Genomic DNA, 14396 nt, shown 5'->3' on the forward strand with positions numbered 1-14396 from the left:
CCCAGTCAGGAATCTACAGAAAGGTTTTTCACTGTACCCCAGAGAAAATGATATATATCACACAAACCATCCTCCCATACTGAAACTTCCCACAAATTAATCTATCTTGAGAAATTCACTCAAAGTCTGAAGGTAAATATGAATGTATTTTTGTAGAAGGTTTTTTCTTACAATAGGATTTCATGACTATTCATATTTCTCTTTATTACTTTGAACTATCTCACTAGGAAGGACAACTTTATGTCTGGATCAAGACTAGCACAAATATTTTAAGATAGAAGAAGCCAAAATTCTACATTACTTGTATTTCAAGATACACCATAACCTTTCCAGTAACAAGAAAGCAAAAGTAGACAGGACTTCTAGCACTGACTTAAGTAGAAAGAGATTATTTTTCTTAGCTGGCTGTCGTTTTACAGTAAATTTACTTCTGGCATGACCCCTGTGAAAAACACTAGTAGTGTAGTCAGTCAATATCCTCAGTGGGGAGATCAGGTATCTGGAAAAAAACCCTAAAAGCTCTGAATCACTATAACAGATCCATATGTCTAGCATAAAGAATTACTACAAATAATAATTTACATACTCTTATGTCTTTATTTTATTCCATGGAATAATGTCAGGACTGACAAGATGGGGAAATAAGGAATTTGCCAAGCCCATGGGAGATCCACAGCTCAGCCAGGTCCAAGATTGGTTTTCTCTTCTGGTGATGCCAACAACAGGTACATCCTCCAGTGCTCATAAAATGAAGAAATTTCTGCCCTCGTGGATCTGGAGGTTGTGTAGAAATGCCTGAGCTGCTCAGAGAGGTGTGCAACACAGTGATTGCAGCCTCAGCACAGCAGGACAAAAATGGGTGACCAAACTCTCCTGGAAAACTGGTAAATACATCCAAGACAGGTCCATGCTGCCATCATTATCCAGTTGTCATTGCTAGAAGTGAACATTCTAAAGCCAGCTCAGACATGTCTCTGGGACATGCAGTGTGAACATCCTCCTAAATACAAAGAGCAAACCACAAATCTGGATATGCAGGGTCTCCTTGGCTTGGGTTCACCTTGTTTTCCATGAACAGTTCATGAGAAGCTATCCTTTCTCTAGGCTAACCCAAGGCGCCTTTTGTCTTCTATATTTTCTTAGGATTGGGAAACTCCTATTAACACTCCTGGCAAAGTTCTGATACTAAATCTTTTGATAGAGATGAGGATTAATTCAAACTGCACTGCAGCTGAACTTGATCAAATAATTTGTGCCAGACTAGGACCTCTCCATTTTCCATAATCTATTTTGTGCTTTTGAAGAGCTTTGATCAACAGTCAGATAAGTGCAGGCTGAAAAAAACCCCAAACATAAGCTTTAAATACTCATCGGAATTTTAAAATTATTTTGTTTTAGCTTTCCCCTCATTAAAACTTCTTGGAAGCTTATTAATAAGCTATTCAAAATGACTAACTAATAGATAAAATTCAATCTTCAGATTTTCTGAGTGCACATACAAATCACACAGTGGTTTTTTTCCCTTTCCTGAGTGGAAAAATATAACTTCCCACAAATACTCTGCAATGTGGCTTCAGTTCAGCAATCTTATCTGAGGCACACGAATAATCCCATTCCTATTCAACAATGCACTGTGAGACCTATTGGAGTTCAGAGGGCACATATATGTGAGGTGGAGCTCTTTTTTAGTTAATGCACAGCTAAACTGGGGGCCACTCACTTTAAAATTCTGCATTTTATCAATGCTCCTGCCAGTAAACCCACTTGGATTTTTGAGGAACATAAATACCCAGTGAATTCCTTTAAAAGTCAGGCAAAAATAAATTCATAACACATTTGTAGAAGGACATAAAACTACAAGAATATAAAAGAAGCTGTAATGAGTCAGCCTGGTATCCTTCTTCCCAGAGAGACCAAAAGTAGATGCTCAGGGAAAGGCAAAAGAATAGATCAACTCACTCATCTCTGTCTACGTTTTTACTGGAATCATTTTTTTTTCTGGGGATGAATAAAGCTGGTCAGATAGTATCTGAGCACTTCCCTGCCTGATGCAGTTTGCAGGGTTTTGTAAGTGTATTAACAGAATGCCTTTTACAATATTCAGATGCCTATTACAATAATCAGATGAATATGCATGCTACAGCTTTTCCTATCATGTTTCAGATTCTTTTTTTGCCTTCACAAAGACAGGCCACACTTAAATAAACTAGAAACCTAAAAATGGGGCAGCACACAGAAATGTCCAAAACTAATGAGGATACACACCCTCTGCTAGCCAAGTTTAGTTTTGCTTCTCAGTTTCAAAAATAAGAGTTTTGAACACTAGACTCTCTGAATAAGTCTTCCACTATTAATCTTTTTACTTGCCAACCAATATCTTTGCTGGACTTATTAACCTAACTGTCCTCTAAAATATCCCAATATGTATCTTTTATATGAAATCAAAGTGTGTAATTGCTCTTACAACATCATTTTTCCCTTTTAGCACCGATTTCCCAAGTTATTCTACATTTGTTATTTAGTGTACTAAAAAGCCCTAAAATCATGTATTTCAATTAACACAGTAGTTCTATGGGCCATTATTGTTCTTTGGCAAACAGCAGAGGCAAACTGAACCGAGCAACAGGAACTAATATTAGCACCACTTATGCCTATTGCCTTGGCAGTGAACAGCTGAGGGATAATGTGATGAGGAGAGATGAATCCTCATCACATTCTGAATTCCATCTACTAAACAAATGAGTAGTGTCATCAATACCATTGCTGCAATCCTGTCCCCAGCTCCTGCTCTAGCCCTGCTGTTGCCCTGCAGCACTGAGCCCCAGCTCTGTGGAACAGGGCAGGACTCACTTCAAGGAGGTAAGACCCAAAGGAGCCTGGCCTTGTTCCTAATAGGCAATATGGTCTCCACTGCAGGCTTCTAGTAGCAAAAAATATAAATATTACATCTGCTTGTAATTCTCTTATGCATTCATGCATTTATTTATTACTTAGAAAAGCTGACTCGTAGACAGCTCTGCCTAACTTCACTGAGTTTCCTCTCAATGCCCCACAGGAATACTTGCAGACAAAATGGAAGGATTACCATAAAAAGAAAAAATAAATATCTGAAACTGAAATAAAAAAAATGAAAAATCTGGGGAACCTGAGGTACTAATTAATTTCATAGCCATTTCAGATGTTTCCCACTTCCAAATATTTGTCACTGACTATCTGCTGCACATTTGGCCTCCTGCAGTAAAGTTGAGGAAATGGAAAATGTTAATTCGCCTGAGGAAACTCAGTGCAAAGTTTGATAGTGTAGTAGTCTAAACCAGCCAGCAACTGGTCTCAGATAAGGCACTAAACACTGCATCCTGCTATCTTCAGTTGTCACACCCATTTGCTAATGGAGCACGGCTCTGAGCCCTCAAACCAACGGGGATGAATTGACACACTGAGATAAGTGTAAGAGGATAAACAAGGATATGGTACACTCTAGTCATTAGTCTGCAGTTAGCTTAATGCTAAATCAATTACTGCTAACAGCATAACTCTTCCAGCACAGAGTTTACAGCAGGCTGAATACCCAGCAGCCAGGGAGAAGGTGCTGAGCTTTTGCTGTGCCCCAGCAGGGCTGGTGACCAGGTGCCAAAACCTTTCACAGCTTAGTCCTTTTTCTCTCTCCCTTCTCCCATCATTATTCTATTGCATTTTTGATGTCTGTCCCTGCACAAACAGCATTCCTCGAGAAAACAGAGGCAACCATTTACAACATCAGTTACCTCATTAATGCAGTAGTAAGAAAATGATAGCTGGTTTTAGTAGTGTTTTGCTTTATTTCAGTGCAAAGGTAACCTGGATTAATTTTTTTATTTTAACAACATGGTTGAAATGTGTTCTGTTTCCTCAGGTAGCATCAAAGAAATCCTAAAGTACATAATACCATCCTCTGTGCTGGGTTGCCAGCTGATGCTGATTTTCTGCAGAACTAAAGGGCTACTTTTCCCCAACTCACATTGCTCTCAAATACCCAGAATACAGAAAATTAGTTTTTCTTTCCATATAAGCATGTACACCTGGATTTAGATAATTCTCCAGAAAATAATTACTTTATCTTTATTGACAATGTAATATACAGAGGCTTTATTGATCAAAATTAACATACCCTGTTATGAGCTTGGGAAATGGCATCAGTGTATCTTATAGATTTAATTAATCTTGTACAGAATCATTCGTTATCAGATCAATTCCAGGTAATAGCACTTCAGTAATTAGTCCTCAGGAATTAATGAAGTGATGACTAAAGCCATAAAATAAACTAATTGTCTATTTTGAAATTTATTCATAATGTGGACCTTTACTTATCTACAGTATTAATGTATACATCCATACAATAATATAGTTGGTTTGCTCCTTATAGGCTTTAAAAAAAAATATATATATATATAAAATCACAATTATGATATTCATAAAGAAAGCAGTACGTCCCTAGAGTGAGATCATCATCATCATCAGGTGTTTTTTTAGAGCAACGATCTAAGTATGACTTACTGTAATCTGTTGGAATGAAGTGAGTTTCAGCATTGATATTGAAGCTTCACCCCACTCCCATATGGAAGCAATTAAAATACTGATGAAGACAGATTTTCTCTCTTCAGAGATAGCTGAGGACAAGCTGTCAAAATAACTGTGCCCTGAGTTAATATTACTAAGCCAAAACTGTTAATTAAGTACATTAGACAGAATTTAATGATCTCAGTCATTGTGCACAAAAGATTTTCTATAAGGCATTGACACAGATTCGGAAAGAAAACCGAAACTTCTGTTTGTAATTTTAAGCTGGCAATTTCCACCAAAATAATGCAGCACTGCTCTAGGTAGAAGTGATTTTTTGGCCACACCTTCTTCCATTCTGCAAGTCCTTTTATGTGGTTTCAGGAATACAGAAATGCTGTGGAGGTGGCTTTACTCACACTGTTCTTCCCACTCCTGGTCGTCGTCGCTGTGCTGGCTGTGCTGCTGAGCTTGCTTCAGGCTCAGGTACAGCTCCTTGGCCCGGATTTCCTCCTGCTGCCTGATTAGTTCCTCACCTTTCTGTCTTTCCTCTTCTTCTCTTTTCTAGAGAAAACGAAGTGAGACAGAAGTGACTAAAGAGGAGGAATGAGACACTGGTTCAGCTGCTTCCTACCACAGAGAAGCTGCATTACCTTGGACAAATCATTTCTTCTAACTTTGGGCCTCCCACCTCTCACACAACAGGCATCACTAAATTGTCCCACCTCTTAGGAACTCCTGAGGAGGGTACATTTTGAGACTAGAGGAATGACTAACATGTAAGCATCTAAGATCTGAAAACTATACAAAAAAATATTTCATCCCAAAGCCTGTGCTATCCTCCAGCAAAGCTTGGTTTAAATCCATGTGTACCCCCATTGAAGATACTGCTGCCTTTGAGCACTGCACACATCATCCACACAGCCTTAGAGTTCAGGAATTCATTTATTACTCTTCTTGCTTTAGTAACTGTCCTAATGTGTCATCATAGCCAACACAGGCAATAATATTTTCCAAAAATTAAGATCACTGCATTCTGGAGGGAAAGGCAGATCCTGCAGCACACAACAGTCACTTTGCAAAATGTAGCTAAGAGTAACATGCCAAAAAAGTTCCCTTCCAATAAAGACTTAAAAGAGATGGAAATCTGAGAAAGATTGCTTCTGCAGTTAGCCTCCCTCATGCTATTGATAACTTAGGAGCTCAATTAATGCAGAACTAGGAATCTGTATCTGTTTTCCAATGAATTTTCCCAAATCCCTTAGGTAGTGAGGAATCGGATTTAAATCATATAGTTTAATTGAAGCCCAAAAAAACCCACTGACTTTATTAAGTGTTATTCATATTATTGAAGTAACTTGAATCACAAATCACAAAACCAGTTTTTATTTAATTTTATAATGGAACCAACACTATATCCTTACGGGTAACAAATTTAAAGGTAAGATTTTTTTATAAATCCCTGAGTAAAATCACCCTGAATTACTATCCTAGTTACCTGACCTAAACTATAAGGGAAACCCAAAGTAGATTGTTGAGAAAAGTTATTCCCATAAAATTTCTAGGGTGAAGGTTAAGGGTCCAACCCTTAATCTTATATGATTCTATGAACAATATATTAGGCTGCTCTTATTATTTCTGAGAAAGGAAAGCCTAGTATTGTTCCTTAGTCAATTCTGATACTACTTTTTTTAATTATTTCTAACATCTCCTTCCATTGTTATTTCCTGGCTCCTAAAAACATGAGCTGGGTGGACAGTTCACTGTTTCTGAAAAGTTAATGCATTTAGGCAATGCTAATTTCAAAGTCAAGCAACTTCCTCAGGAAAAAATATTATCTTTTTTAATATTTCTGTAGAATTAGGGATTGCATATTTTAGTTGCTAGTAAATGGCTCTATTCTCTTCTTGAAAAAAAAAATGAGATCAACTGTTCTTTATTCTTACGAGAATATTTATTCACTTAGCTTCACTACCTAAAAAATTCATTACATCCAGTCTATCCTTCAGGAAAGTGGACAGACACAGAAGCAATCCTGGGTTATCAGAATATTTTCTATTCAACATTTTAAACAACAAGGTAAATTTAAAACAGAGGAAGAAGGAAAAAAAAAAAATCAATCTCACTGCAATTTCCCTGAATCACACAGGAGTTTTTTTGTAAGTTTGGGTTTGTTTTTTAATGTTGCTGTTGTTGAAACATTTCTAGTAAAAAGATAAAAGCTGCTAAGAAAAACAAACAAAAAGCCACATACACCCCCCAAAAACTAGGATTCAGGTAGAGTTTGAGTTCTTAATGGAAGGCAACAATGCCAACTAAGAAAATCCTGCTGTTTTAGCTGAGAAGGAGATTAAAGTTAAGAAAGAGACAACAACAAAAACTTAACACAGACACTTGATACTGAATTCACCAAAACTTTTTCACATAATTTTCCTTTTTACAGAAAGAGGAGATTTGACTTCTATTTATTAAATTAGTGCATAGATGTGCAGGTATATTGCACACATTGCACAACTCTTCCAAGGTGTGTGTGTGAGAAGAAACAATCCTTACTGGTATGACAGAGGAAAGAACAGTCATCCTTTTGTCAGTGCTTGTTTGTATTTTAAATGAACAAATAATTGAATTTTTCACATTTACTCCACTGGAAGAATACAGGCAGTATTGTCCACTTCTCCCCAGGAATCCAACCCTGCACATCAGAGCTGGGAGAGAAGAGGTGTAACACCTACAAACACCCTCTTCTGCCTGAGAGCTGAGAGAGATTGTGCTCTGTGCCTGACCCTTTCAGCTCTGCCAAAATAATTAGGAAGGTGGCAATTCAGTACAGAGTTGCAAATTTTTGAGAAATACCAAGCTGCTGAAACAAATCACACTGGCAATTCAACAGGCAGCAGTAATCCTCCCCAGCCTTTACTCCACTGGAGAATTTGAACATGCTAAATGATCTTATCTATCATCTGGCAGTTGAGATTTTACCACAAACTTGTTTCTGCCTATGTGTGTCTCACTGTGTTTGATAGCTTTACTAACTCTAAATTATATTTAATATTAGCCATGGTTAAGTTCTAATGTTTCAGTCAAAGGCAGATGAAAGGAGAATAGGTCATCATTTAGTTTTTTGCTGCAGAAAGATGTAAAAAAATGTGAGGAAAAGGCAAAATAGAGCAGTGGGTTTTTTTTACAGAGGAAAACTGAGCTTCTGGCCGTCACAGCCCCTGGGGTTTTTCTGGGGAGCCTCATGGGATGCAGGACAGCTGAATGACCACCACCTGCACAGGGCAAAACCCACAAGGTGTTCTTGTTACAACAGCCCTCCCTGGACCAAATACTGCCTGGGATTCTCTCAGTGCTTCAGGCTGGCAGGAAATGTCCTTGGCAGCCCTGGAAGCTGCAGCCAGCCGGCTGCACTGCAGCTGCACAAACCTCCTGAGCCCACTCAGCAACCACCTGGGCCAGGGAAGACATTCAGGCCACCTAAAACACAGCTGGGAGCCCTTAGGGACTCCCTGCTCCGAGGAAGGAAATCTGGAAAGCCCAGGGCTGCAGGACAGGCTGCTCTCAGCAAGGCTGACACAGCCAGCAGAGTTCAGGCTTCTCTCCAGACACACCTGACAGGTGCCAAAAGAGCTCTTAGTAACAGCAGAAATGTGTCCAACTCCTCCCCAGCCTTTTTCTGAGAAAATTCTCTCACTTGAATCAGAAAAGCAAGTGTTTGCAAGAAGCATTATTTTCTTCTCTACTTCCAGTGTCTCAAAAGGAATCCAGGCTTTGCAATCGCTTCACTGTGCATGTATTTGCACAGAGACAAATGTATGAAGTGCACTCATGCTTTATGCAGAAGCTGTGAGATTTCTGCCATGGATGTGTCCCAGGACATGCTATTCACACATCTCATACAGGGAGGTACCAGCTTACTCCAATTCACAAAGACTCTGAGTTCCATGAGCTGGAAAATAAAGCTAAGGACTGTTCCTGGATGGGAGAGATTTGACATTTACTGCACCTGCAGTAAAGTTTGTCTCTAGATCATAGACACTCTTCACAGCTTGAATTCCTAACATGTAAGATACTCTCAGGTTTTTCCATTTACCCACAGAAAACACCTGAGCTTTGCTAGTTTTTACCAGCAATCCAGCCTGAAGACAGTGGCTTTGGAAGCATAATCATCACTGATGTCACTGAGGAAGAGATTTTTCTTTCAAATTAATATCAGTTAGAAGTAGCATAGAGAAAACCTGAACACCCAGGTCCCAACCAAAACTAACAGCTGCCTCCTTTCCAACGTTGTTCAAGAGACAACAGCACAGTGAAAAAAAAAAAAAAAAAAAAAGAATTACTGAACTGTGGTCACCCAAAAGGAAACAAAATGAAATATTACTGAATTATTGAAATAACCCAACTGAGGCACTTCCAGAATGGATTGGGTGCCGAGCACCAGCAAGAAGCTGTTGTCACATTCCTAGATTCTAAATATGCTGTCTTTGGGAAAGAGTTCAATGTTTTCTTGGCACAGCAAAGCACAGAGCTGAACTTACAGCTTATTTGCACTTGGAGATAACAGTCCCACTCGAGTGCCTGACGTTTACTTGGAGACAAGAGGGTTTTTTTCAGATCTATACAGAATGCTCACTGCTCTATCATAAGAGACCCACAGTCCTCCAAATGGCAATGGTGACAGTTCACTGCATTCCTAAACTCTACATCTGGCAGCAATTTTCTGAAGAATCAGGTCCACGGCACTTGGGGGCACAGTAAAGCATTCAGACGTGTGTTGAAAGCTCATCCAAGCTCAATAGAAAGTGTATTCTTTCTATTGAGCACAAGGTTAATTAGATATTTCCTGAACAGAAGCACTAATTGTTCTGTACTCTGAAGGTTGATTCTCAACCCGTCTCCTTTGATGAGACACATTTCATCTCCCAGGGAATTTTTAAGAAGCAATTTAGCTCTGCTGTCAACTCTGCTTATATTATTAAATTTGGCAGGTATCTGATGTTGTCATAAGGACAGTACTTTACTATTAATATTCTCTTGCATTATGTAGACCACATGAAGACTGAACTGAGAGAAGATCTCTTTTATTTCTAAATGTAGCTGAAGGATACCCACCCCTGGCTGGATGACACTCACATCTTTAATTTGCCTTAGCTCTGCACATTGTTCAAAATCTTAATGACAGCTACTGATAACCGTAGAAAATTATGCCTGTGATCTCATAACCTCTGTGAATTAGCAAAAAGATTAATGATAGTAATTAGCTCTCTTATTTTTCCTTTGCAATAGGTGCATAAAAGAATAGCTGTCCTTAAACTGCAAAAAACAGAATAGTCAACGTTTATATTCTAGCATCATAAATTAAAGACAATTCTGCTTAAGAAACACCAAGGAAAGCAATACTTTTCAAATAGTGCTGGAAAAGGAAATAGGGCTCATCACTCACTTTGATATGTAAGATATCATTTATCTAGTGCAGACAGCCCTAACGTCCCATGATAGGTCAAGAGGAATAAAAGCATCTTAAAAAGGAGTGTTTGTGACACATATGGTTAGAAATTAAACATGCCAGGAGAAAGGAGACAGATTCAATTTCCCAAGACAAACTGCTTCAAGAGGATGAAGCATTAGCAGAGACTGAACTTTCCATACCTCAGTCTGGAGAGCTGTTTAAACATGGTCTGGTCATCATCACAGAAGGATGATTACCAGTGCATTAAATATTTTAAAGCTGTTGAAGTGAGCTTTGCCTACATCTATGAGCAAATCTGCAGCAAATTCCACACCCTTTTCTTCATCCTAGCAATTACTTCTGTCATACATCAGTAGATTCATTAATTCATCTTTTTCCCTGTACCTTATTTGTTTTCTTTTCTTGTAGTTGGACATGGATGCCAGAAACACAATTTTCTTTTCCTTTCTAGATACCATGCACAATGTACAAGATCTGATCTTTCAAGAGCAAGTAACAGACAAGCTGCTTTTCTGAGTAGCAAAGGAGTGGTGTCAAAGCAGCAGGAATCAATCCTGCATTTGGATCTCTGCTGGTGGGACCCTCTCAGTCCAAGTCTCTCCTGACAGATCTCAAATTATGGACCTAATTGAAAAGCCAATGCTGAAAGTGGAATTAGGCTCTGTTGTTGGATTAATATGGAACATTCTGGGAGAACATTTCATAAAGGGCATTTTAAAAAACAATCACTGCATTATATATCATGTTTCCAAACTAATTCTTTAAGCCAAGGAGTTCCTTTCTGCTGGGCCTCATTTTGAAAGCTTTGGTCCATTTATTTAAATTTTTGCAAATTCTCTCTTAAAATGCTTGATTTAAGAGAAATCATTGGGAAAGAAAGGGTTTCTACTTCCTTAATAGAATAAACATGTTAGCAAATTTAGGAAGAGAGATAAAGAAATCCTGGCCAAAGTTAAGTTTTAGAATTTTAAGTAGAAACTGAACCATAATTTCATCCCACTTCCACCAGTGTTCCTTGTTCCTGCCAAGCACACAGCTGAATGGAGGACATCTGCTTATGTCAGCGGAAACACAGATCACTGTGACATTGCCTTTCCATCAATTTGGAAATGAGCAGAATTCGGTGCCATTCCTTTTAATTGTACCAACAACTGAACAAACTAATTTTCCTTAATAGAAAGGAATGAATACTGGCCACTCAAAGTCTCAGAAGTTGCTCACTCTGCTCTTTGAAACAGAACAGTAACAGTGAGCTTGTGGACATTTTCCCATCAAGTGTCCTGTAAATCAGGCACAGAGATATAAGTGAACACTCTGTCAGCCTTTGTTTGAGAGGGCTTTACTTTCCAGAGAGCAGAGGAAAGGGTGTTTAATTAGTTGCTCTGCTCATTATTCATACATTAATAAAGCACTTGAAAGGTACACTTTCATTACTCATTGACATCAGATTTCAAAGGCCCCATTCTCTCCTGTGAAAATTAATTGTGCAAAGGTAAATCAGCAACTCTGTGCAGCCTCCTCTGCAGGAACCACCCTGGCTTTGTGCTCCACAACCACCTCAGACCCCAGGTCTGCAGAGCCACAAGAAATTTGGTATTTGCAACCAAACCACAGAAACTTAAGACCAAGTTTTCAGTGTTCCTCCCCTCACAAAGGGACAATGGGAAAAGTCTTTGCTTTCCACACCTTAAATCACTGCACCAGGAGAGGAAGAAGAGATAAAGCCAGCTGTCAGAAGAGGAGGGGAGTGTGGATGGAAGTTACTGGATCCTCAGAGTCAGAATTTCTGCAGGTTTTCTCCATGGAAACTCAGCCTCACCCATCGTGTGCACCCCCAGCCTCAGGGGACTGCCATGACTTCTCTGCACACTGAACCCATTCTATTTTACTTTCTCATTTTCAAACATTTTTATCTTTATCAAGTAATATGAAAGGGGTGAACAGAGGCGTTTCCTATTTAGTTTTGAAATTGCTATTTTCAGCTAGAAAAAAATCATTTCCAACCAACATTACAATACAGTAACTGAGCTCATAAAAAGTTCATAGTGAAGTCAATAAAAATCAGGCAAATGAACTTCTCCCAGCAAAGCCAACTGGACTTTTCCCATATGTTGAGTAGAGGAAGGATCCACCCCTTATTATTTTGAAGGAAGTAGTGACTCAATTCTGAAGTTCATTATGTGAACAAACTCATCCAAAATACACAGAATACATTCAAGCAAACTAACTTTAAATGAGATCTTTCCCAATTGTACATTATTTTCCCCAGGATGATTCACCCAGCACAGCTGACTGAACAATTCTGTTAATGTGTGAGCTGAATAACCACTTTGATTGTTCTGGCACTTCTGAATGAGACCTGTAATTTTTTCTCATCGCTCACCCAGCTGTTCTTGCTGAACACCATGTAGCTATCTGCATATTCCAGAATGAAAAATTACAACTCTGGATTTTAAAGCTTATTAATAAGCATGCACTGAAGGTGACAAGAACTGTGAATCTATATGAAAACACTATTAAAAAAAGCCTAAATTGCTCTATGCAAACCTTCAGTTCCTCCTGAATTTTCTCTTCCTCCAGTTTGGCTGCTTTCCGATCCTCCATTTCTATTTTCCATTTCTCTGCCACTATCCTGGCTTTTTCTTGAGCCATAGCATCACGGAATTTCTTTGTTATTTCAGCTTCCTTTTGTCTCCTTCAGAAAAGCATGTGAAAATAAAAAAATAATGCACTAATTTTCTTCAACTGAGGATCAATACTTACTTGTTGGTTACAATAAATAATTAGCATAAGAATTCATGGAAAGATGCAAGCAAAGAATTAAAATGTATTTAACAAGAGACCTACTACAAATTATATTTGAAGAAACCATCCAAGAAAGCAGACAATTCACAATTTTTGAGAAATTGTTAATTAAAACAACATTTCTAAGTTCGACAAATATTTCTTTAAGTCATGTCTTTAAGTCATACCTTATATTTTTCTATTAGTCTAGCAAAGCATAGTTGGGAATTTATTATCTTTCAAATACTAGTACAAATGTCTCCCAAATTCTTATGCTAGATTGTTTATTGGTATTGACAATGTTAAAAGAATTCAGAGCACAGGTTGAAGGTTTCAATCCAGGTTGAAGGCTTCAATCCCTGCTTAAATACGCAAGCGCTCAAAGCAAGAATAATCTCATATGAAAAATGATAATACAGAATAACCTGATATTTAAGCAGTCACTTTTCAGTGCTGCACTACAAAGGGAAGTGTGTGAGGCAGGTGGCCTAATTCCTGACAATATCAAGCATCAAAACACTTTTGAATCTCCCCCAAACCTGGAAAGGCCCTGCTAGAATCCGTATGGGACTTTGTATAATGAGTTTTTGAACTGCTGGAATAAGAATTAATGCAAGCAAAATGCAAATAAAACCAATTTCAAAAAGGATTTTATGTACCCAACCCTCATTGTGGGCTCAGAACTGTGATATAAAAAAAAAATAAATCTAATTTAATCATCTCAAAACCAGACTGCTTCATTTTTCTTTATTTACAGGCTGGTCAACGGTTTAGCTAGATTCCCAGGAGAGAAAAAGTTGGCACTGCTTTTTATGCAAATGAGGGGGGTTTGGCTTTTAATAAACAATAAAAACATTTTTAACATGCTGAGAACCTGACCAAAGTAAAAGTAAATATTCACAAAATATACTTACCAGTTTTACCCACCATTACCTGCCACCCTTTTATAAGGTCACGTCTCCCATTATATGCCAAGCGGACCCTGAACTCTTAGATCCTCACCATAACTCCTCTGCCTCCTTCTGTGCCTGCAGCCTGGCCCGCTCTGCTATGAGCTCCTCGGAGATCTGCTCGTAGGGTTTGTCCCCCGGGGCCTCTCCCATCACCCAGACCCAGACCTCGCCGTCCTGGCCCCGCAGCCACCGCACGCGTTTGCCGTTACCTGCAACAGCCCAGAGCACACCAAAACCTGAACAACTGCTGTGGTGGTGGACATTGGAGTTTTCTAAAGTTCTGTGTGAAAAACGAGGTTCATTTTTTTTTGGTAAATTTTAAGAGATAGATTTAATAAAAAATTAAGACAATTAGGAGATAGAAAAAAAGCAAAGTATGGTTGGCCAGGTGACTTGGCATTCAGTCAAGTCAACACTCTGCCATATCAGAGACATTCCTTAAATACCCTTTCTATTGCATCAGTCTGTTGCATATTCATATTCTTCTATAAACTAGTTTCCATATTCCAGGAACTGTTTTGCAGGCCCCTCCTTGGGTCTGCCTTTTTAGAGCATTCGTGTTTCTTGGCTGTGTCTTCATTATCACCTCCACCTTGGGCTTTGGTCCAGACTTTCTTCCGACAGTAGATGCTGATGGTTGGTGTATCAATAGC

At 38.7% G+C, this 14396-nt stretch overlaps 1 protein-coding gene across 2 annotated transcripts in view; it reads right to left on the minus strand.

Annotated features, from left to right (window-relative positions):
• SH2D4B (SH2 domain containing 4B) overlaps window positions 1–14396 on the minus strand; it is a gene marked incomplete at its 3' end in the record, with an annotated part of 57764 nt that overhangs the window by 28543 nt on the left and 14825 nt on the right. For both annotated transcript variants that reach the window (XM_083866205.1, XM_083866204.1), the window contains exons 2-4: window positions 13793–13952; window positions 12554–12701; window positions 4956–5100 (exon numbers count right to left, since the gene is read on the minus strand). In XM_083866205.1, coding sequence (XP_083722331.1) covers window positions 4956–5100; window positions 12554–12701; window positions 13793–13952 — 453 coding nt within the window. The remainder of the gene's footprint in view (window positions 1–4955; window positions 5101–12553; window positions 12702–13792; window positions 13953–14396) is intronic.

Source organism: Zosterops lateralis (genome assembly GCF_965231275.1).
Source record: "Zosterops lateralis genome assembly, chromosome: 8".
Taxonomy (NCBI): Eukaryota; Metazoa; Chordata; class Aves; order Passeriformes; family Zosteropidae; genus Zosterops; species Zosterops lateralis.